Below are 25393 nucleotides of genomic sequence, written 5' to 3' on the forward strand. Positions count from 1 at the left end.
TTTTTAAAAATCGAAATTAAGCAATGCTATTGGTCTATAATTTGCAGGATCTGTTACCTCTGCCTTTTTTTTAACAGAAGTCAAATATTGGCTTCATACAATGATTTCAGCAAAATATTATTTTCTGTTCAATCAGTGATCATCCTGAGTAAGAGGGGAGCGAGAGCTTCACTGAATGTTTTGTAAAATTCACAGCCAAAACCATCCGGGCCTGCAGCCTTTCCAGGTGGGAAAGCTTTTATTGCCTCGATTATTTCCTCTGTTGTGAAATTTGAGTTCAATTCTTTTTTGGCGCTATCATCAAGTTTTGTCAGGCTGATGGAGTCAAAGAAGGCTGCTACATCAGAACTAGATGCATCGGATCTGGAAGAATAGAACTCTGAGTAAAATTATTTTAAGCAGTTGTTTATCTCTTTAGGATCTGTCAGCAAGATGGCCGCCTTAGACCGGATTTTATGAATTGCTCTATTTGCCTGTGCACCCTTTAGTTGTCTAGCCAGCAACCTTTCCGGTTTGTCCCCTAGTTCAAATTGTTTTTTTTCTCAACTTTAGTAGGAGGTTACTGACCTGAGAACCAAGAATAGAATTGTATTCATATTTTAATTTCAAAATATTGTTGTAGTCAACCTGAGAGAGTGAAGTTCTGTATGTCTCCTCCAAAGCTGGGAGTTTTTTCTCTATGTCCTCCAGTCACATGACATTCCCTTTTGTTTATGGCAGACTCATATGAAATAATATATGACCTCTCATAACCACTTGAAAAGGTTCCTATAGTGTAGATTCAGGTACCACTCCTGTGTCATTAGTCTTGAGGAACTCATTCAACTTGGCTGTCATGCAGTCAATGAATGCTTGGTCTGTGAGCAAGGAGGGGTTAAAACACCAACTGTAATTCTGTTTTGGAAAGGAAAGATTGAGGGACAACATAATTGGACTGTGGTCACTTATTAAGATGCTTTGGTATTTGGAATGGAGCACATTGGGTATCAATTTGGAAACTATTAGGAAGTAGTGGATTGTAGAATAAGACTTGTGAACATGAGTAGAATGAGTAGTCTGTCTGTGGGATGTTGCAGTCTCCAAATATCCACTAGATTCCTGGATTAGATTAGATTATTAAGAGATGAATGAGTAGTCTGTCTGTGTGATGTTGCAGTCTCCAGATGTCCACTAGATTCCTGGATTATATTATATTATTAAGAGATGAATGAGTAGTCTGTCTGTGGGATGTTGCAGTCTCCAGATGTCCACTAGATTCCTGGATTAGATTAGATTATTAAGAGATGAATGAGTAGTCTGTCTGTGGGATGTTGCAGTCTCCAGATGTCCACTAGATTCCTGGATTAGATTAGATTATTAAGAGATGAATGAGTAGTCTGTCTATGGGATGTTGCAGTCTCCAGATGTCCAGTAGATTCCTGGATTAGATTAGATTATTAAGAGATGAATGAGTAGTCTGTCTGTGGGATGTTGCAGTCTCCAGATATCCACTAGATTCCTGGATTAGATTAGATTATTAAGAGATGAATGAGTAGTCTGTCTGTGGGATGTTGCAGTCTCCAGATGTCCAGTAGATTCCTGGATTAGATTAGATTATTAAGAGATGAATAAGTAGTCTGTCTGTGGGATGTTGCAGTCTCCAGATGTCCACTAGATTCCTGGATTTGATTAGATTATTAAGAGATGAATGAGTAGTCTGTCTGTGGGATGTTGCAGTCTCCAGATGTCCAGTAGATTCCTGGATTAGATTAGATTATTAAGAGATGAATGAGTAGTCTGTCTGTGGGATGTTGCAGTCTCCAGATGTCCACTAGATTCCTGGATTTGATTAGATTATTTACAACCTGGACAGAGGTGATACTTGGCGGAGTACGTTGAGACAGTCTGTCAAGATACGGATTCAAGGTAACAATTAAAATCGCCTCCGATTATTAGATCAGTGGTACTAAGATCTGGGAGCAAATCAAAAACATTAGGAAAGAAATGTGGCTGGTCAATGTTTGGGCAATAGATGTTCAACAGGGTGACAGGGAAATAATTCATGTTCCCTGATACTATGATGTACCTACCGTGTGGGTCTGTGGACATGGAGGAGAGTTGAAAAGGGAGGTTTTTACCAAAGAGAATAGCAACACCTCTAGCTTTGGAGGAGAAGGGTGATTGATCAATTTGAGAAATCCAGTTGGATCTCAGATGCTGCACCGTGGCTTTTATGTGTGTTTATTGCAGGAAAATTATGTCAGCACCAAGTGATTTCAAGTGCTTAAATACCATACCCCTTTTGCGCGAGTGCTCTTGACCGTGCACATTCCACAAGACTAATGTGACACCTTTAACATCTGACTGATTCCCAAGATCGTTTCCTGACATTTATATCCAAGAGCATTTAAAATAAAACATCTTAAGCATGTACAAATTAAAATAAAACTTGTCTGGCAGCAGAAAACCAAACACAGTAACAGACCCTAGAGAAACCCCCCCTCCCCACTGCTTCCCCAGAGAAACCCCCCCTCACCACTGCTTCCCCAGAGAAACCCCCCCTCCCCACTGCTTCCCCAGATAAACCCCCCCCCCTCCCCACTGCTTTCACAAAGAAACCCCCCCTCCCTACTGCTTCCCCAGACAAAACCCCCCTCCCCACTGCTTCCCCAGAGAACCCCCCCCCCACTGCTTCCCCAGAGAAACCCCCTCTCCCCACTGCTTCCCTAGAGAACCCCCCCTCCCCACTGCTTCCCCAGAGAAACCCCCCCTCCCCACTGCTTCCCCAGATAAACCCCCCCTCCCCACTGCTTTCCCAGAGAAACCCCCCCTCCCTACTGCTTCCCCAGAGAAACCCCCCCTCCCCACTGCTTCCCCAGAGAACCCCCCCCCCCCTCCCCACTGCTTCCCAAGAGAAACCCCCCCTCCCCACTACTTCCCCAGATGCCCAACATGTTTCTGATAAGATTTCAGTTTGGCTTGGATGCATATTTGATGTGGTTGCAATACTGTCATCTTTTATGATGCTGATAAATTTAAGGTGCTAACTGCACAGTTTAGCTACAGGTTATACAGTGAGGGAAAAAAGTATTTGATCCCCTGCTGATTTTGTACGTTTGCCCACTGACAAAGAAATGATCAGTCTATAATTTTTAATGGTAGGTTTATTTGAACAGTGAGAGACAGAATAACAACAAAATAATCCAGAAAAACGCATGTCAAAAATGTTATAAATTGATTTGCATTTTAATGAGGGAAATAAGTATTTGACCCCCTCTCAATCAGAAAGATTTCTGGCTCCCAGGTGTCTTTAATACAGGTAACGAGCTGAGATTAGGAGCACACTCTTAAAGGGAGTGCTCCTAATCTCAGCTTGTTACCTGTATAAAAGACACCTGTCCACAGAAGCAATCAATCAATCAGATTCCAAACTCTCCACCATGGCCAAGACCAAAGAGCTCACCAAGGATGTCAAGGACAAGATTGTAGACCTACACAAGGCTGGAATGGGCTACAAGACCATTGCCAAGCAGCTTGGTGAGAAGGTGACAACAGTTGGTGCGATTATTCGCAAATGGAAGAAACACAAAAGAACTGTCAATCTCCCTCGGCCTGCGGCTCCGTGCAAGAGCTCACCTCGTGGAGTTGCAATGATTAATGAGAATGGTGAGGAATCAGCCCAGAACTACACGGAGGATCTTGTCAATGATCTCAAGGCAGCTGGGACCATAGTCGCCAAGAAAACAATTGGTAACACACTACGCTGTGAAGGACTGAAATCCTGCAGCGCCCGCAAGGTCCCTCTGCTCAAGAAAGCACATATACATGCCCCTCTGAAGTTTGCCAATGAACATCTGAATGATTCAGAGGAGAACAGAGTGAAAGTGTTGTGGTCAGATGAGACCAAAATGTAGCTCTTTGGCATCAACTCAACTCGCCGTGTTTGGAGGAGGAGGAATGCTGCCTATGACCCCAAGAACACCATCCCCACCGTCAAACATGGAGGTGGAAACATTATGCTTTGGGGGTGTTTTTCTGCTAAGGGGACAGGACAACTTCACCGCATCAAAGGGACGATGGACGGGGCCATGTATCGTCAAATCTTGGGTGAGAACCTCCTTCCCTCAGCCAGGGCATTGAAAATGGGTTGTGGATGGGTATTCCAGCATGACAATGACCCAAAATACACGGCCAAGGCAACAAAGGAGTGGCTCAAGAAGAAGCACATTAAGGTCCTGGAGTGGCCTAGCCAGTCTCCAGACCTTAATCCCATAGAAAATCTGTGGAGGGAGCTGAAGGTTCGAGTTGCCAAACGTCAGCCTCGAAACCTTTAATGACTTGGAGAAGATCTGCAAAGAGGAGTGGAAAAAAATCCCTCCTGAGATGTGTCCAAACCTGGTGGCCAACTACAAGAAATGTCTGACCTCTGTGATTGCCAACAAGGGTTTTGCCGCCAAGTACTATTTAATGTTTTGCAAAGGGGTCAAATACTTATTTCCCTCGTTAAAATGCAAATCATTTATAAAATTTTTGACATGCGTTTTTCTGGATTTTTTAGTTGTTATTCTGTCTCTCACTGTTCAAATAAACCTACCATTAAAATTATAGACTGATCATGTCTTTGTCAGTGGGCAAACGTACAAAATCAGCAGGGGATCAAATACTTAATTCCCTCACTGTACACTGAGTGTACTAAATATTTACCACACTGTTATGACGAGTTTCTCTGGTATCTCGTACTTCAGGATGTAAGAGAGTAGTCGACCACTTAGATGGAGAGTTGATTCATTGTTATTTAATGGTTACAGTACTGGATTCAATGACAAGCGGTACGGGCATAGAAAATCTCTCAGTTCATATAATGCTCTCCGAGCTACTTCCATCCCACAGTTGCCAAACATTATTGAGTGTCACTCATCTCCTACAATAGGATGCCCATACATAGTATCGTGTGCCACCCTAGCCAGGCCATTCCATCACGTACTCCTTCTAAGATTAGCAACAGTGGCCCCTAATCTATCTTGGCACACCGACCTTCTGGCCCCCCATCCGTGACCGACACAACACATGGCGTGTCCTTCTCCTCTCTCTCACCTACAGCTGATGACTTTAAAGACATTAATAAATGCTGTATCAAAAGACGTTATATCAAACACCTTCCTAATATTGAGTTACCTCCCCACTTTTGCCCTCAGAACAGCCTCAATTCATCGGGGCATGGACTCTACAAGGTGTTGAAAGTGTTCCACAGGGATGCTGGCCCATGTTGACGCCAATTCTTCCCACAGTTGTGTCAAGTTGGCTGGATGTCCTTTGTGTGGTGTACCATGAGCGTGAAAAACCCAGCAGCGTCCCAGTTCTTGACACAAACTGGTGTACCTGGCACCTACTACCATACCCCGTTCAAAGGCACTTCAATATTTTGTTTTGCCCATTCACCCTCTGAATGGCACACATACACAATCCATGTCTCAATTGTCTCCAGGCTTAAACATCCTCCTTTAACCTGTCCCGTCCCCTTCATCTACAAGTGACATCAATAAGGGATTATGGCTTTCACCTGGATTCACTTGCTCAGTCTGTCATGGAAAGAGCAGGTGTCCTTAATGTTTTGTCCACTTAGTGTAAATTGCACAATAATGATCCATTGATGGATTTTCTTATGTAGTCTATTGTTTTCTCTGTATTGAATCTGCCTGCCACCCACACGCCTGGGGACTGTGGGTTATGAGACAACCCCCGCATCACTAGCTTGCATGTTCTGCAGCGTTGTAGAGATAGGGAGGGGATGACTGGGAGGCAGGTTGGCATTTATTGTCATGAATCTTGCCCTGGAGGCAGTTCTGCAAAGTGGTCACTAGCTGGCACAGGCATAAAGTAATAATATCTGATTTTAATGCTAACCTTAACCTCACTGTTAATCCTTACCTTTAAATTAAGACCATAAAACAACATTATTTTCCACAAATGTTTACGATATAGCCAATTTTGACTATGCAGCTGGCATATCTAGAGGAAATCATGCAGTTCTGCCTCCAGGGCAAAATTCATGACAAAAGTCAACCTGTGACTGGGAGAGGACAATGTAAAATCGATAACGAAATTGTTTTCACAGTTAACATGCTTTTTCTTGTTTAAAGTATGTTTTATTATGAAAAGTACAATATATCCATGTACAATAGTACAATTATGGAGCATATGTCCATATACAATTTGTTTTCCAACATAAAAGACATACAAAAAATTATCACATTCGTATTTTAAGTGTTATTGTAAGAGTTTCAATGTTTAAACAGAGGATACATCTACAACATATCCAGAATGCTGCAGCCCGTCTGGTGTTCAACCTTCCCAAGGGAGGACGGCTCATAATAATGGCTGGAACGGAGCCAATTAAATGGCATCAAACACATGGAAACCATGTATTTGATACCATTCCACTCAATCCGCTCCAGCCATTACAAGCCTGTCCTCCCCAACAAAGGCCCACCAACCTCCTGTGGTACATACACACAAACAGTGAAATACATCATAAGAACATCAATAGAAAATGCAAAGTGGTAAGATCATAAAAGGAAAAAAAATGTCAGTCATGTTCTAAAAGTATGATGAAAACAGTTTAGGTTGCTTGATTTAACAGGCAGATAGAACTGGGATAGAAGCTGTTCTTGAACCTGTGATCCAGAAACTGCCTAGCAACCACTGGTCCTCACTAGACTGGTGCCCTGCATGTCTATTTGTTCATTGGAGTTTATCAGGTTTTGAAGTGATGTCTGTGTTTGTTGGACACTTAGTGCTGGAATGAGGAGTCTGTTTGTTCCCAATTATATCAGAAATGATGGTCCTCATTTGAAGGTCCTGTGTCAAGGTCCTCACTATTATAGGAAGATGTGTGAGTGTGTGTCCAGTGTGTGTGTGTATCCAGTGTGTGTGTGTGTCCAATATGTGTGTGTATGTCTCCTGTGTGTGTGTCCAGTGTGTGTGTGTGTGTGTCCAGTGTGTGTGTGTGCGTCCAGTGTGTGTGTGTGTCCAGTGTGTGTGTGTCCAGTGTTTGTGTGTGTCCAGTGTGTTTGTCTCTTGTGTGTGTCCAGTGTTTGTGTGTGTGTGTGTGTGTGTGTGTGTGTGTGTGTGTGTGTGTGTGTATGTGTGTGTGTGTGAGTGTGTGTGTGTCCAGTGTGTGTGTGTCTGTGTGTGTGTCCAGTGTGTGTGACCTGTGTGTGTATGTGTCCAGTGTGTGTGTGTCCAGTGTGTGTGTGTCCAGTGTGCGTGTGTGTGTCCAGTGTGTGTGCGTGTGTGTCCAGTGTGTGTGTGTGTGTCCAGTGTGTGTGTGTCCAGTGTGTGTGTGTGTGTGTGTGTGTCCTGTGTGTGTGTCCAGTGTGTGTGGGTGTACGTGTGTTTGTGCAGTGTTTGTGTTTCCAGTGTGTGTGTGTGTGTGTGTCCAGTGTGTGTGTGTCCAGTGTGTGTGTGTGTGTCCAGTTTGTGTGTGTGTGTGTGTGTGTGTGTGTCAGTGTTACCATGGTTATTATTTACAGAGACACTGAAGAGTCATACCAAACATGAAACCCTGGATAGAGGGACTCAGTGAATGTGGAGTGGAATGTGTACAGGTGGGTCAGTGTGTCAGAGGAGACTCTGTAGAAGGACAGAGTGCCGGCTGGCCAGTCCAGATACACTCCTACTCTGTGAGGGCTGGAGGAGGGGACGTCTATGGTAGTGGACTTATTATTATTGTGCCAGGCTCTGTAACTGTTGTCAGAGCAGAACAGACTCCAGGACTTGTCATTGTATCCAAGACAACAGTCCTCAAGCCTTCCTCTCCTGCTGATTCCTTTATATGTCACTCCTATATCAGCCCCTCTCCCACTCCACTCTACCTCCCAGTAACAGCGCCCAGTCAGACCCTCTCTACACAGCACCTGTTCCCAGTCCTCAAATCTCTCTGGGTGATCAGGATACAACTGCTTCTCTCTCCTCCATGTCACCTTTCTGTTCTCCTTAGACAGAGAGAGGAGTCTGTTTACTGTGTTTAGGTCCAGTGTGAGATCACAGACATCTGATGGATGAAACCAGGCACAATATTAGAAATCATCATCATTCACATTAGAATGTTATCTCACTTTTCACTAATTCATTTAATGTAGATGTTTCTGGGTATCAAAAGGAGAAGTTAAGGTAACTTGAGATTTGTTGAATGATCATATGTCATACTGTATGGTAATATAAAACACACATATTCCCATTAATTACACACACACAAACACACACTGGACACACACACACATTTCTAAAGTAACACGAACACACCACACTGTCACACCCTGGCTCTGGGACTCTATATGTTGAGCCAGGGTGTGTTCATTCTATGTGTTGTATTTCTTTGTTGGGAGTTCTAGTTTTTTTATTTCTTTGTTGACCTGAGTGACTCCCAATCAGAGGCAACGAGTGTCAGCTGTGGCTGGTTGTCTCTGATTGGGAGCCATATTTAAACTGTCGGTTTTCCCTTAGTGTTTGTGGGATCTTGTTTCGAGGTGGTTTGTGTTAGACCGTGAACTGTCACGTTATCGTGTTGTTGTTTTGTTGTGCTTATTATCACTGAAGATAATAAAGTTCAGTATGTTCGTCTGCAACGCTGCGCCTTGGTCTTCATCTGTTCTAGACGATCGTGACAGAAGATCCCACCAAACCAGGACCAAGCAGCGTGTCCAGGAACACACGCAGGAGGTAACGCTGGTGGATGTCCTCCTCGGCTGGGGGCAGATTACGAAGGAGGAGGCCGTCCGGTACCGGAAGGCGATGAAGGGGGAGACCCAGGCAGGAGTGGAGAAGCGGCGTCAACCGGGCCGTGGTCGGACAGGCGAGAGGCACCCCCAATAATTTTTTAGGGGGGGGCACACGGCATGGGCGACTGGGCAGCAGGAGGCTGCCACAGGGCGAATTGGGAGATTAGGAGAGGTGGCCACCGGGTTTTGGGGGCCAGAAGGCAGGTTGGCGGAGCCTGGATGGAGAGCAGAGCCAACTCCCCGTACTCAGGCATGGCAGCATGAGACTGGGCAGGTTCCGCGGTATGCGGAGCTGCGCACTGTGCCACGAGTGGTCCGGCATAGTCCGGTACGTCCTGTGCGAGCACCCCGCACGTGTTGTGCGAAGGTGGGCATGCAGCCAGGACGGAGTGTGCCGGCTCAGCGCTCGTGGCCTCCAGTGCCTCTCCTCGGTCCCGGATATCCTGCGCCAGTGTCACGTGCTGTTATGCCAGTACGGGTACACAGCCCTGTACGTCCTGTGCTGATGCCTCACACAGAGTGTGTGAAGGTAGGCATTCAGCCAGGACGGGTTGTGGCAGCTCTTCACTCCAGGTCTCCTATCCTTCTCCACAGCCCGGTCCAGCCTGTCCCTGCTCCTCGCACCAAGCCTACGGTGTGCGTCGCCAGCCCGGTTCGGCCTGTCCCTGCTCCACGCACCAAGCCTACGGTGTGCGTCGCCAGCCCGGTCCGGCCTGTCCCTGCTCCACGCACCAAGCCTACGGTGTGCGTCGCCAGCCCGGTCCGGCCTGTCCCTGCTCCACGCACCAAGCCTACGGTGTGCGTCGCCAGCCCGGTCCGGCCTGTCCCTGCTCCACGCACCAAGCCTACGGTGTGCGTCGCCAGTCCGGTCCGGCCTGTCCCTGCTCCACGCACCAAGCCTACGGTGTGCGTCGCCAGTCCGGTCCGGCCTGTCCCTGCTCCACGCACCAAGCCTACGGTGTGCGTCGCCAGCCCGGTCCGGCCTGTCCCTGCTCCTCGCACCAAGCCAGGGGTGCGCATCGTCAGCCCGGTCCGGCCCGTTCCTACTCCACGCACCAAGCCAGGGGTGCGAGTCGTCAGCCCGGTCCGGCCCGTTCCGGCTCCACGCACCAAGACAGGGGTGCGCGTCGTCAGTCCAGCACAACCCGTGCCTGGTTCACCGGTGCCTAATCAGGTACCGGTCAACTGCTTCACAACGGAGCTGAAGCTAACCGCTCCTGCTACGTCCAGTTCAGCCCCAGCCAGCGGGGCCAGACCGGACCAGGGGCGCTATGGGGGGTTTATTGGAGGGTGGTGGGCAAGCCCGGAGCCAGAACCGCCGCCGAGGAGGAATGCCCACCCAGCCCTCCCCTGTTTTGTTCTAGTTGAGGCGCGGTCGCAGTCCGCGCCTTTAGGGGGGGGGGTACTGTCACACCCTGGCTCTGGGACTCTATATGTTGAGCCAGGGTGTGTTCATTCTATGTGTTGTATTTCTTTGTTGGGAGTTCTAGTTAGTTTATTTCTTTGTTGGCCTGAGTGACTCCCAATCAGAGGCAACGAGTGTCAGCTGTGGCTGGTTGTCTCTGATTGGGAGCCATATTTAAACTGTCGGTTTTCCCTTAGTGTTTGTGGGATCTTGTTTCGAGTTGGTTTGTGTTAGACCGTGAACTGTCACGTTATCGTTTTGTTGTTTTGTTGTGCTTATTATCACTGAAGATAATAAAGTTCAGTATGTTCGTCTGCAACGCTGCGCCTTGGTCTTCATCTGTTCTAGACGATCATGACACACACACATACACAGACACACACATTGTCAAAGCAACTCTTTGTAAACTTTGGTGTCCCTGATTTGTGCTACTGTAGAACTACAGCTTCTATTTAATATGACCAAGTAAGTAATGATGGTGGTCTTTGACTTTGACTTCACTTGAATTAAGACTTATAATTAGTCATATTCTTCACAGCAGTCAACACTCACATTTTTTAAGTCCAGGTTTCATTGTGTTCTCTCCACCATGTTCCACACTGTAGCGGTAGGCAGAAGAACAGAGAGTCATTGAGGGATAAACGTACACACACACACACAAACACACACACACACACACACACACACACACTCACAAACTCACACATTCAGCATATAACTTTGTACAAGCGGTGGTAAGAATGTGTGTCCAGTGTGTGTGTGTGTGTCCAGTGTGTGTGTGGTATGTGTGTGGGTCCAGTGTGTGTGTGTGTCCTGTTTGTGTGTGTGTGTCCAGTTTGCGTGTGTTTGTGTGTCCAGTGTGTGTGTGTGTGAGTGAGTTTGTGTGTTCAGTTTGTGTGTGTTTGTCAAGTGAATGTGTGTGTCCAGTGTGTGTGTGTGTGTGTGTGTGTGTCCAGTGTGAGTGTGTGTGTGTCAAGTGTGTGTTTGAGTGTGTGTGTGTGTGTGTCCAATCTGTGTGTGTGTCCAGTGTGTGTGAGTGTGTCCAGTGTGTGTGTCCAGTGTGTGTGTGTGTCCAGTGTGTGTCCAGTGTGTGTGTGTGTGTGTGTGTGTGTCCAGAGTGTGCATCTGTTGGTCCAGTGTGTGTGTGTGTCCAGTGTGTGTGTGTGTGTGTGTGTGTCCAGTGTGTGTGAGTGTGTGTGTGTGTGTGTCCAGTGTGTTTGTGTGTGTGTCCAGTGTGTGTGTGTTTGTCCAGTGTGTGTGTGTGTGTGTCCAGTGTGTGTGTGTGTGTTTGTGTCCAGTGTGTGTGTGTGTGTGTGTGTGTGTGTGTGTGTGTCCAGTGTGTGTGTGTGAGTCCAGTATGTGTGTGTGTCCAGTGTGTGTGTGAGTCCAGTATGTGTGTGTGTCCAGTGTGTGTCCAATGTTTGTGTGTGTGTCCAGTGTGTTTGTGTGTGTGTGTCCAGTGTGTGTGTGTTTGTCCAGTGTCCACACACACACACACACAAACACACACGCACACACAAACACACTGGACACACACACACACACACAGGACAAACACACACACACACACACACACACACACACACAGTCAGCATATAACTTAGTCCAAGTGGTGGTCAGAATGTTTGTCTTAACTAGCCTGATAACTCCAACATGTCTGATATGAACATTGACATAAACCCTCTACATACTTGAGTTCCTCCAGTCTGCAGTGTGGATCCTCCAGTCCAGCAGAGAGCAGTCTGATTCCTGAGTCTCCTGGGTGATTGTTACTCAGATCCAGCTCTCTCAGGTGTGAGGGGTTTGACTTCAGAGCTGAGACCAGAGAAGCACAGCCTTCCTCTGTGACTAGACAGCCTGACAGCCTGCAAAGAGTCAAATCATATTAAAATCACACTGCTATTCTTTGGTGGTGAAAATAGTGGCAGTATATTTTTTCAAAATGTTCAGATACATCAGTGTCCTGAAACCTGCCATATCTATTCAAAAATTAATGTTTCATTATTAGAAATGACAAATGATCAAAGTACTACTTGTAGATAGAAACATGTATAGTACAAATATTTGAGTAGACAGAAAATACCAGTTTAAAAAGCAGTATCAGTCAAAAGACAGACAGTGAGGTATCAGATTTAGATTGTATTGAGTATGCAGTCCACACCATATCTAGTTTGACAGTGAAGATAACATTTTAAATGTGGCTCTGTACTCCAACATTTTGGATTTGAGATCAAATGTTTCATATGAGATGACAGTATATAATGTCACCTTTTATTTGAGGGTATTTTAATACATACCTGTTTCACCGTTTAGAAATGAAAGCACATTATGTATCTAGTCCCCCTATTTGAAGAAGTCATAAGTATTCTGACCAATTCACTCATACTATATTAAAGTAGTCAAAAGTTTAGTATTTGGTCCCAAACTCGTTGGTTGCATTTGCAGTTTGTTTTGGTTGTGTTTTGGGTTATGTTTTGTCCATTAGTAACTGAATGGTGGATGATGACTGGAGTAATTTCTGTCTAAGTGAGTAGATAACAGGTTTCTAAACACTACTGAATGAATCCTGATGATGCCATGATTAAGAATAATCATGAATGAATCATGAATAATAATGAATGAGAAAGTTACAGAGGCTACAACAAAACATGCTAACCTCTCACCATTAACATCAAATAAAAGGTGACATTCTTTACTGTCGCCTAATATGAAACATTATATCTCAAATCCAAAAGGCTGGAATATAGCGCCAAATTTAAAACTGTAAGCTTCACTGTCCAAACACATATGGTGTGGACTATGTGTGCCTGGTAAACAAATGTGGATCTGGTGAACAGTTATCACTTGTTGACCAACTACAGGAATACTGACCTCAGAGTCTCCAGTTTACAGTGGGGATTGCCCAGTCCAGCAGAGAGCAGCTTCACTCCTGAATCCTTCAGGTCATTGTTACTCAGATCCAGCTCTCTCAGGTGTGAGGGTTTTGACTTCAGAGCTGAGACCAGAGAAGCACAGCCTTCCTCTGTGACTAGACAGCCTGACAGCCTGTAAAGAGTCAAATCATATTAAAACCACACTGCTATTCTTTGGTGATGAAAATAGTGGCAGTATATTTTTTCTACATATTAAGATATATCAGTGTCCTGAAACCTGCCATATCTATTCATAAATGAATGTATCATTATTAGAAATGACAAATTATCAAAGTATTGCTTGTAGAGAGAAAAATATAAAAGTACAAATATTTGAGTAGACTGAACAGAGCAGTTTAATAAGACAGACAGTGAGCTATCAGATTTAGATTGTATTGAGTATACAGTCCACACCATATCTATTTTGACAGTGAAGCTAACATTTTAAATGTGGCTCTATACTCCCGCATTGTGGATTTGAGATCAAGCTTTTCATATTTACATTTTAGTCATTTAGCAGACGCTCTTATCCAGAGCGACTTACAGTTAGTGAGTGCATACATTTTTCTTTTATACTGGCCCCCCGTGGGAATCGAACCCACAACCCTGGCGTTGCAAACGCCATGCTCTACCAAGTGAGCTACATCCCTGCCGGCCATTCCCTCCCCTACCCTGGACGACACTGAGCCAATTGTGAGCCTCCCCATTTGTCTCCCGGTCGCAGCCGGCTATGACAGAACCTGGATTCAAACCAGGATCTCTAGATGCACAGCTAGCACTGCGATGCAGTGCCTTAGACCACTGCGCCACTCAGGAGTTTATATGAGGTGACAGTATATAATATCACCTTTTATTTGAGGATATTTTAATACATGTCTGTTTTAAAATGTAGAAATGAAAGCACTTAATGTATCTTTTCCCCCTATTTGACGAAGTCAAACGTATTGTGACCATTTGACTTATAGTGTATTAAAGTAGTCAAAGTTGAGTATTTGGTTGTAAACTTGTTGGTTGCATTTGCAGTTTGTTTTGGTTGTGTTTTGGGTTATGTTTTGCCTGATAGTAACTGAATGGTGGATGATGACTGGAGTAATTTTCTGTCTCAGTGGTCCTCTGTAGCTCAGCTGTTAGAGCACGGCGCTTGTAACGCTAAGGTCGTAGGTTCGAACCCCGGGACCACCCATACACAAAAAAAAATGTATGCATGCATGACTGTAAGTCGCTTTGTATAAAAGCGTCTGCTAAATGGCATATTATAAGTGAGTAGATAACATGTTTCTAAACACTACTAAATTAATCCTGATGATGCCTTGATTAAAACAAATGATGAGTGAGAAAGTTACAGAGGCCACAACAAAACAGCTAACCTCTCACCATTACCAATAACAGAGGGGGTATGATCTTTGTGCCTCTGTAACTTTCTCATTCATCATTATTCACGATTCATTCATGATTATTCATAATCATGGTAGCATCCATATAAATGTAGAAGTGTTCAGAAACATCTTCTATTCTTACTGACAATACAAGTGAAGTGACTCCAAAATGACAGGACATTATTCGCCATTCAGTTTCTATTGGGAAAAACATAATCCAAAACACAACTAAGTCAAACTGCAAATGTATTCAACAAGTTTGTAGAATCACAAGCTTGATGCAATCACTGTGGGTAAGGAATATGGGACCAAATACTAAACTTATGACTAATTTAATACAATATAAGTGAATATGTCCAAATTATTACGACATATACAAATGGGAGAAATAGATACATAAAGTGATTTCATTTTTAAACAGTAACACAGATATGTATGAAAATATCCTCAAATAAAAGGTGACATTATATACTGTCACCTAAAATGAAACATTCTATCTCGAATCCAAAATGATGGAGTATAGCACCAAATTTAAAACTGTAAGCTTCACTGTCCAAACACATATGGTGTGGACTATGTGTGCCTGGTAAACACATGTGGATCTGGTGAACAGTTATCACTTGTTGACCAACTACAGGAATACTGACCTCAGAGTCTCCAGTTTACAGTGGGGATTCCCCAGTCCAGCAGAGAGCAGCTTCACTCCTGAATCCTTCAGGTCATTGTTACTCAGATCCAGCTCTCTCAGGTGTGAGGGGTTTGACCTCAGAGATGAGACCAGAGAAACACAGCCTTCCTCTGTGACTAGACAGCCTGACAGCCTGCAAAAAGTCCAATCAAATTAAAACCACACTGCAATTCTTTGGTGGTGAAAATAGTGGCAGTATATTTTTTTCAACATTTTCATTCATACCAGTGTCCTGAAACCTGCCATATATATATAATTATTAAAAAAAATCATAATATTGTATGTAGAGAGAAAAATGTATAGTACGAATATTTGAGTAGACTGAGCAGACCAGTTTAAAAAGCAGTATCAGTCAAAAGACAGACAGTGAGGTATCAGATTTAGATTGTATTGAGTATACAGTCCACACTATATCTATTTTGATAGTGAAGCTAACATTTTAAATGTGGCTTTATATTCCAACATTTTGGATTTGAGATCAAATGTTTCATATCAGATGACAGTATATAATGTCACCTTTTATTTGAGGGTATTTTAATACATATCTGTTTCACCGTTTAGAAATGAAAGCACTTTATGTATATAGTCCCCCTATTTGAAGAAGTCATAAGTATTCTGACCAATTCACTTATAGTGTATTAAAGTAGTCAAAAGTTGAGTATTTGATTGTAAACTCATTGGTTGCATTTGCAGTTTGTTTTGGTTGTGTTTTGGGTTATGTTTTGTCCAATAGTAACTGTTACAGAGTTACAGAGGCTACAACAAAACATGCTAACCTCTCACCATTACCAATAACAGAGGGGGTATGATCATTGTGCCTCTGTAACTTTCTCATTCGTCATCATTCACGATTCATTCATGATTATTCATAATCATGGTAGCATCCACATGAATGTAGAAGTGTTCAGAAACATATTCTATTCTTACTGACAATACAAGTGAAGTGACTCCAAAATGACAGGACATTATTCACCATTCAGTTTCTATTGGGAAAAACATCATCTAAAACAAAACCAAGACAAACTGCAAATGTATTCAGGTATCGTGCTTCGTCGGGTGAGGTTGTGTCTCTCTCTGGCGGGAGGTAAGTTTGGCTTATATACATCGTTTGGGCTTTGTCGAGTAAAGCTTAAACTATGTATTTAGATTGTAGTTAGGTATTGTAGGTAGTTATCGTGGGTTGTTGTATGTAATTATTGTAGGTTAGTATTGTATTCGGCTGAGCCCGGTGAAGCACGAAGCTAGCTAGCTAGCTAGCTAACCCACTACCTGGACTAGCTAGCGGGTAGCTACTGGTAACTATTAGCAACTGTGGAAATCCGTTTCACGCCTGAGAGTGCCTGTAATTACACCAGCTAGCTGCCTCCAATAATTACATACAATAATGCCTACCATTCAGCTGTTTTTCTAACCTCATTGTCTGAACCGTTAACATTAGGTAGTAAGTGGCTACTGTGCTTGAAATTTAGCTAGATTGTTGCTACCTGGATAGCTACTAGTAAACAATAGCTGGAACGACCTAGTGAACAGACGCGAACTGGCTGAGTCAATTCAGTGGCTAGCTTTGCACTTGGCTAGCTAACAGTAGCTGCTAGGGGTAAGTTATAACCTACATTTTATGTTTTGTTTTTACATACTGGTAGCCAGAGTCGTTCAAGGGAATTCGGGACATGGGTGACTAGTTAATGTTAGCTTGGCTCTCTCTGTGTGTTCGTGCTGTGGGAGGAGGGGTATCTTCTTTGTCTGAAAGCAATGGCTAGCTAGTATGCTAACTATTCTAGCTAACTAACTGGCTGAATAAGTTGACGACAGACTCGCTCAAGCTGTCGGGACTAACCCACACCGTTAGACAAGGACACAAATGATCTGCTTGGCGTGTTGACACACTGGTGGTTTGTTGTGGCCGAGTATTGGTGCTAAACCGTGTTGTTGGAGTCCGGCATGCTAGTTGGCTGTGGCATCATATGACTAGGTGCCCTGGATGATTTTCACGGAAGAGTACTGTACCAAGTTAGCTAGCTGAATAAACTAAGTTAGTATATTCCTAGAAAACATTGAACCGCTGTAGTTTACAACAATGATAGTTTCTGAGGTGGAAGTTGGGAGAGTTATATTTGGGTGTTTCAGTGAAACGTAAGTGAGGGAGGCCCCGCTCTCTCCTTTCCCAGATGTTTAGTTCATTTCATTCCGATCTCCTTTGCATTATTGTAGCCATTTTCTGTAGCCTGTCAACTATGCCTCTGTCTATCCCTGTTCTCTCCTCTCCGCACAGGCTATACAAATGCCTCACACCGCGTGGCTGCTGCCTCTCTAACCTGGTGGTCCCTGCACGCACCACCCACGTGGAGTTCCAGGTCTCAGGCAGCCTCTGGAACTGCCGTTCTGCTGCCAACAAGGCAGAGTTCATCTCAGCCTATGCTACCCTCCAGTCCCTCGACTTCTTGGCGCTGACGGAAACATGGATTACCACTGAAAACACTGCTACTCCTACTGCTCTCTCCTCGTCTGACCATGTGTTCTCGCATACCCCGAGAGCATCTGGTCAGTGGTGGCACAGGAATCCTCATCTCTCCCAAGTGGACATTCTCTCTTTTTCCCCTGACCCATCTGTTATCTCCTCATTTGAATTCCATACTGTCACAGTCACTAGCCCATTCAAGCTTAACATCCTTGTCATTTATCGCCCTCCAGGTTCCCTTGGAGAGTTCATCAATGAGCTTGACGCCTTGATAAGTTCCTTTCCTGAGGATGGCTCACCCCTCACATTTCTGGGTCACAAGGCAGGCATTACGCTTGACCTCATCTTTACTAGATGCTGTTCTTCTACCAATCTCACTGCAACTCCCCTCCATGTCTCCGACCACTACTTTGTATCCTTTTCTCTCTCGCTCTCCTCCAACACTACTCACTCTGCCCCTACTCAGATGGTAATGCGCCGTCACAACCTTCGCTCTCTCTCTCCTGCTACTCTCTCCTCTTCCATCCTATCATCTCTTCCCTCTGCTCAATCCTTCTCCCTCCAATCTCCTGATTCTGCCTCCTCAACCCTCCTCTCCTCCCTTTCTGCATCCTTTGACTCTCTATGTCCCCTATCCTCCCGGCCGGCTCGGTCCTCCCCTCCTGCTCCGTGGCTTGATGACTCATTGCGAGCTCACAGAACAGGGCTCCGGGCAGCCGAGCGGAAATGGAGGAAAACTAAACTCCCTGCGGACCTGGCATCTTTTCACTCCCTCCTCTGTACATTTTCTTCATCTGTTTCTACTGCTAAAGCCACTTTCTACCACTCTAAATTCCAAGCATCTGCCTCTAACCCTAGGAAGCTCTTTGCCACCTTCTCCTCCCTGCTGAATCCCCCCCCCCTCCTCCCTCTCTGTGGATGACTTCGTCAACAATTTTGAAAAGAAGGTTGACGACATCCGATCCTCGTTTGTTAAGTCAAATGACACTGCTGGTCCTGCTCACACTGCCCTACCCTATGCTTTGACTTCTTTCTCCCCTCTCTCTCCAGATAAAATCTTGCGACTTGTGACGGCCGGCCGCACAACAACCTGCCCGCTTGACCCTATCCCCTCCTCTCTTCTACAGACCATCTCCGGTGACCTTCTCTCTTACCTCACCTCGCTCGTCAACTCATCCTTGACCGATGGCTATGTCCCTTCCGTCTTCAAGAGAGCGAGAGTTGCACCCCTTCTCAAAAAACCAACACTCGATCCCTCTGATGTCAACAACTACAGACCAGTATCCCTTCTTTCTTTTCTCTCCAAAACTCTTGAGCGTGCCGTCTTTAGCCAACTCTCTTGCTATCTCTTTCAGAATGACCTTCTTGATCCAAAGCAGTTAGGTTTCAAGACTGGTCATTCAACTGAGACTGCTCTTCTCTGTGTCACGGAGGCTCTCTGCACTGCTAAAGCTAACTCTCTCTCCTCTGCTCTTGTCCTTCTAGACCTGTCTGCTGGGCATCTCCGGCGCGGCTCACTCTTGGATTGCGTCCTACCTGACCGGTCGCTCCTACCAAGTGGCGTGGCGAGAATCTGTCTCCGCACCACGTGCTCTCACCACTGGTGTCCCCCAGGGCTCAGTTCTAGGCCCTCTCATATCCTCGCTATACACCAAGTCACTTGGCTCTGTCATATCCTCACATGGCCTCTCCTATCATTGCTACGCAGACGACACACAACTAATCTTCTCCTTTCCCCCTTCTGATAACCAGGTGGCGAATCGCATCTCTGCATGTCTGGCAGACATATCAGTGTGGATGACGGATCACCACCTCAAGCTGAACCTCGGCAAGACGGAGCTGCTCTTCCTCCCGGGGAAGGACTGCCCGTTCCATAATCTCGCCATCACGGTTGATAACTCCGTTGTGTCCTCCTCCCAGAGTGCGAAGAGCCTTGGCGTGACCCTGGACAACACCCTGTCGTTCTCCGCTAACATCAAGGCGGTGACCCGATCCTGTAGGTTCATGCTCTACAACATTCGGAGAGTACGACCCTGCCTTACACAGGAAGCGGGCAGGTCCTAATCCAGGCACTTGTCATCTCCCGTCTGGATTACTGCAACTCACTGTTGGCTGGGCTCCCTGCCTGTGCCATTAAACCCCTACAACTCATCCAGAATGCCGCAGCCCGTCTGGTGTTCAACCTTCCCAAGTTCTCTCATGTCACCCCGCTCCTCCGCACACTCCACTGGCTTCCAGTTGAAGCTCGCATCTGCTACAAGACCATGGTGCTTGCCTACGGAGCTGTGAGGGGAACGGCACCTCCGTACCTTCAGGCACTGATCAGTCCCTACACCCAAACGAGGGCATTGCGTTCATCCACCTCTGGCCTGCTGGCCCCCCTACCTCTGCGGAAGCACAGTTCCCGCTCAGCCCAGTCAAAACTGTTCGCTGCTCTGGCACCCCAATGGTGGAACAAGCTCCCTCACGATGCCAGGACAGCGGAGTCACTCACCACCTTCCGGAGACACTTGAAACCCCACCTCTTTAAGGAATACCTGGGATAGGATAAAGTATTCCTTCTACCCCCCCTTACCCCACCCCACAATATTTTTATTTTTTTATTTTTTATAACATATTGTAAAGTGGTTATCCAACTGGCTATAAGGTGAATGCACCAATTTGTAAGTCGCTCTGGATAAGAGCGTCTGCTAAATGACGTAAATGTAAATGTAAATGTATTCAACAAGTTTGTAGAATCACAAGCTTGATGTAATCACTGCAGGTAAGGAATATGGGACCAAATACTAAACTTATGACTACTTTAATACAATATAAATGTCCAAATTATTACGACTTTTTCAAATGGGAGAACTAGACACATAAAGTGCTTTCATTTCTAAACAGTAACACAGATATGTATGAAAATACCCTCAAATAAAAGGTGACATTACATACTGTTGATTAATATGAAACATTATATCTAAAATTCAAAATGCTGGAGCATAGCGCCAAATTTAAAACTGTAAGCTTCACTGTCCAAACACATATGGTGTGGAATATGTGTGCCTGGTAAACAAATGTGGATCTGGTGAACAGTTATCACTTGTTGACCAACTACAGGAATAATGACCTCAGAGTCTCCAGTTTACAGTGGGGATTCCCCAGTACAGCAGAGAGCAGCTTCACTCCTGAATCCATCAGGACATTGTTACTCAGATCCAGCTCTCTCATGTGTGAGGGGTTTGACTTCAGAGCTGAGACAAGAGAAGCACAGCCTTCCTCTGTGACTCCACAGCCTGACAGCCTGATAGAGAGATCATCATGATTTCACAAACACACTGTTAATTTAACACCAGTAGTGTAGAAGGACAATGGCAAATGAATTTGGTATATTCTCTCAAACAACATATAGATTCATCTTCCGTCTCCTAGAATTGTATGGTCATATTGTGAAACTAATATGAACATCAATGCATTGATTCAGTAAGTTTTTCAATGTAATATTATATATTATATACATATTATAATACATATATTTCTCTAACCTGAATATTTCTTCCTGATCATTGGTACTTAAATGTCATTTTATGTACTCACAGAGCAGCTCTGGAGGCTTTGACCACTGGCAGCAGCCTCAGAAGACCTTCCTCTGATCTGGAGTATTTCTTCAGGTCAAACACATCCAGCTCCTTTTCTGAAGTCAGCAACACAAAGACCAGAGCTGACCACTGTGCAGGTGAGAGATTTTCTTCTGAGAGCCTTCCTGATCTCAGGTAGCTTTGGATCTCCTCCACAAGAGAATGGTCATTCAGTTCATTCAGACAGTGGAACAGATTGATGCACCTTTCTGGAGAGGGATTCTCCCTGATCTTCTCCTTGATGTAACTGACTGTTTCTTCAAGGCTCTGTGAGCTGCTTCTTGTCTTTGTCAGTAGACCTCGTAAGTGCTTCTGATTGGACTCCAGTGAGAGGCCCAGAAGGAAGCGGAGGAACAGGTCCAGGTTTCCTGTCTCACTTTGTAAGGCTTTATCCACAGCACTCTTGTATAAGGTAACTTTACGCTTGTGTCTGATCCTCACAGAAAAGTTCCTGGACGTTGATTGAGGTTCATCCATTAGATTCTCATTGTTGTTGATGAATGAGAGGAACACATATACAGCAGCCAGAAACTCCTGAATGCTCAGATGCACGAAGCAGTACACCTTGTCCTGGTACAGCCCACATTCCTCTTTAAAGAGCTGTGTGCACAATCCTGAGTACACTGAGGCTTCATTGACATCAATGCCAGCCTCTTTCAGGTCTTCTTCATAGAAAATCAGATTGCCATTCACAAGCTGTTGAAAAGCCAGTTTTCCCAGTGACAGAATGCTCTCTTTATTCCAGTGTGGACCTGTCTCTTCTTTCCCAAGATACTTGACATGATTCTGTTTGGTATGAAACACCACAAGGTGTGTGTACATCTCTGTCAGAGTCTTGGGCATCTCTTCTCTCTTATGTTTCAACATGTGTTCAAGTACTATTGCAGAAATCCAACAGAAGACTGGAATGTGGCACATGATGTGGAGGCTCCTTGATGTCTTTATGTGTGAGATGATTCTGCTGGCCAGGTCCTGATCACTGAATCTCTTCCTGAAGTACTCCTCCTTCTGTGGGTCATTGAACCCTCGTACCTCTGTCACCTGGTCAACACACCCTGAAGGGATTTTATTGGCTGCTGCAGGTCTGGTAGTTATCCAGAGGAGAGCAGAGGGAAGCAGATTTCCCTTGATGAGATTTGTCAGCAGAACATCCACTGAGGTTGACTCAGTGACGTCACAACAGATCTTGTTCTTCTGGAAGTCTAGGGGCAGTCGGCACTCATCCAGACCATCAAAGATGAACAGAACTTTGTACTTGTCGTAGTTGGAGATTCTTGATTCTTTGGTTTCCATTGAGAAGTGATTGAGAAGTTCAATCAAAGTGTGTTTTTCACCTTTCATCAAATTCAGCTCCCGAAAAGGGAATGAAAATACAAATTGGACATCCTGATTTGCTTTTCCTTCAGCCCAGTCCAGAATGAACTTCTGCACAGAGACTGTTTTTCCAATGCCAGCGACTCCCTTTGTCAGCACAGCTCTGATAAGCTTGTCTTGTCCAGTTAAGGGTTTGAAGATGTCGCTACATTTGATTGCAGTCTCTGGTCTTGCTTGTTTCCTGGTTGTTGTCTCAATCTGTCTCAGCTCATGTTCATTATTGACCTCTCCTGTTCCACCCTCTGTGATGTAGAGCTCTGTGTAGATCTTATTGAGAAGTGTTGGGTTTCCTTGTTCAGCGATCCCCTCAAATACACATTGAAACTTCTTCTTCAGATTAGATTTGAGTTCACTTTTGCAAATCACAGCAAGCTCATCTGAATGAAGAAAAAACCCAGAGGATATTAATATTACATCTGATTTAATGCTTACAGTATTGTAAGACTGTGTTATATAGTTTGAAGAGGTCACTATGTGTAGTGTTAAGGCTGCTACAATATCATTGAGTTACACAGCTACTTTAGCTATACTTTAGCTACAGCTTTTAAATGTTCTAAAACAGCATTCAACATGAGGCAGACAGCTCTTACTTTTCTCCAGTGTGTCAGCAAGCTCCTTCTGGTTCATTTTCCTCAGGACGTGCAGTGTGATCTTCAGAGCCCCCTCTCTGGCACTGCTCTCCTGCTTCTCATCTTCAGCGTCCACCACTTCCTTATCCTGCTTCTGACTCTCAAAGCCTTCTGGGAGTTCTGGACTAAGAATCCTCTTGAACATCTTCAGCTCCTTCTTCACAAATGTCATAATATTCTCTTCAAGCAACTGAAAAAAATTAAGTAAATAAGTTAAGCAAGAGACTAAATGCTTTCTCATTAACACATGAATGAATGACTCACAGATCAACTTTACTTGAGGTAAACAAAAACAAATGTACATAAAATGACCACATACACTGAATATGGAGGCCAGGTCTGTTTGATGACTCTGGGAAGACTGACCACTGAGCATCTCTGACTCTGATCTCTCCTGTTGGTTTCTGTGGACAAAACATCAGATTACATCTCCTCATCCAGGGAGTATACTCACACACACACACACACACACACACACACACACACACACACACACACACACACACACACACACACACACACACACACACACACACACACACACACACACACGCACACACACACAAACACACACACACACACACACACACACACACAAACAGGGAATGTTGTGTTAGTTTAATATTGTATAGGACTATGAAAATGGAAAAAAGGATTAGCCTATGGATTATGAAAACAACACAAATAAATGGTAAAATGGGAGAGGAGAAATGACTAGAGACAGTGTTGTTTAACTCACTGACCATGACCCATGAGTTCTTCTTACCTTTGTTCACTAGAAAAGTCTCCCTCTCTAAACTTCATAGGTAGACTCATAGACCAGTCACTCTTTATGGACACACAGCTGGGTACAGGGGAGGCTTGTCTCTCCTGCTTGATTGGACTTCAACACAACAGAGACAAACATTATGTCTCTCATCTACTCTGAGCTCAGATGGGGAAACAAGAGTTTAATTCCAAAACGCTATATATTCATTTTCAGAAATGTTCGTAAATTAGCTTTCATTGTTTGAAGAAATTATGAAAGAGATTGGTGTGTTTTTTTCAGTAGCTAATCATGGCATTCAATGACAGCCATGTATTTGTTTAAAATTACACAGTAATAATATATATCTCCTTCACTCTCAGAGAAATAAGTAGTACTACTAGGTTTTACACAGTTAAAATATATATCTGCCTCACTCTCAAATAAATAAGTAGTACTACTAGGTTTTACACAGTAATAATATATATATCTGCCTCACTCTCAGAGAAATAAGTAGTACTGCTAGGTTTTACACAGTAATAATATATAACTGCCTCACTCTCAGAGAAATAAGTAGTACTGCTAGGTTTTACACAGTAATAGTATATATCTGCCTCACTCTCAGAGAAATAAGTAGTACTGCTAGGTTTTACACTATAATAATATATCTGCCTCACTCTCAGAGAAATAAGTAGTACTGCTAGGTTATACACAGTAATAGTATATATCTGACTCACTCTCAGAGAAATAAGTAGTACTGCTAGGTTTTACACAGTAATAATATATATCTGCCTCACTCTCAGAGAAATAAGTAGTACTGCTAGGTTTTACACAGTCAAATGTGGCCTACCGGCTCGATTCTATCTTATGTAGCAAAATTTGAAATTGTGTTTTTTTTAATAAAAGTAGAGACTCAGCTAGAAAAAGGTATATCATACACTACAGTTGAGGAACAATGTGAAAGTAATTCTGCTTTGAAAGATGATAAACTTGTAACCTCAATTTTGAGAAAATGGCCTTTGAAAGTTTTGGTACACCTACTAGAGAGCTCTTCTTTATCTACAGTGGTATTACTTTGGCAGATAATGTCACCCATCTAAATAAATAGTATATATATATATATATATATATATATATATATATATATATATATATATATATATATATATATATATATATATATATATATATATATATAGTTAACTAAATGTATGATGTTTTTTGTATTTTGTCAGTTTCATTGTTTATAAATTGTTATGTTATGGTTTTAAGTGGTAAAATGAACTAGAAAATGTCATATTTTGAAATTCTTGAAAAACTTTAGTAAGGATATACTTTATTCAGTATTACTGCAGTTACTAAATAATTCCAATAGATGGCAGAAAAAGACCACGAATGACACTTCAGAAGATCGGTTTAGTTTTCTC

The 25393-nt window shown here is 43.9% G+C and overlaps 1 protein-coding gene and 1 pseudogene across 2 annotated transcripts in view; both read right to left on the reverse strand.

The window, feature by feature from the left end:
* Nucleotides 1-6274: 6274 nt before the first annotated feature.
* Nucleotides 6275-25393, reverse strand: part of LOC311138632 (NLR family CARD domain-containing protein 3-like) — a 42615-nt pseudogene continuing 23496 nt past the window's right edge. The window contains exons 8-9 of the transcript XR_014615212.1: nt 10717-10763; nt 6275-8032 (exon numbers count right to left, since the gene is read on the reverse strand). The product of XR_014615212.1 is annotated as an NLR family CARD domain-containing protein 3-like (transcript). The remainder of the gene's footprint in view (nt 8033-10716; nt 10764-25393) is intronic.
* Nucleotides 21350-24014, reverse strand: LOC311150618 (NLR family CARD domain-containing protein 3-like; the record flags this gene model as incomplete). Its single annotated transcript, XM_084188104.1, has 5 exons — nt 23988-24014; nt 23541-23625; nt 23183-23411; nt 21467-22969; nt 21350-21357 (listed from the first exon to the last, which is right to left on the reverse strand). Exons 2-5 carry the CDS (start codon nt 23595-23597, stop codon nt 21350-21352), a joined length of 1797 nt encoding a protein of 598 aa, XP_084044230.1. The 5' UTR covers nt 23598-23625; nt 23988-24014.

This window comes from Coregonus lavaretus (genome assembly GCF_964263955.1).
Source record: "Coregonus lavaretus genome assembly, chromosome: 2".
Lineage (NCBI taxonomy): Eukaryota > Metazoa > Chordata > Actinopteri > Salmoniformes > Salmonidae > Coregonus > Coregonus lavaretus.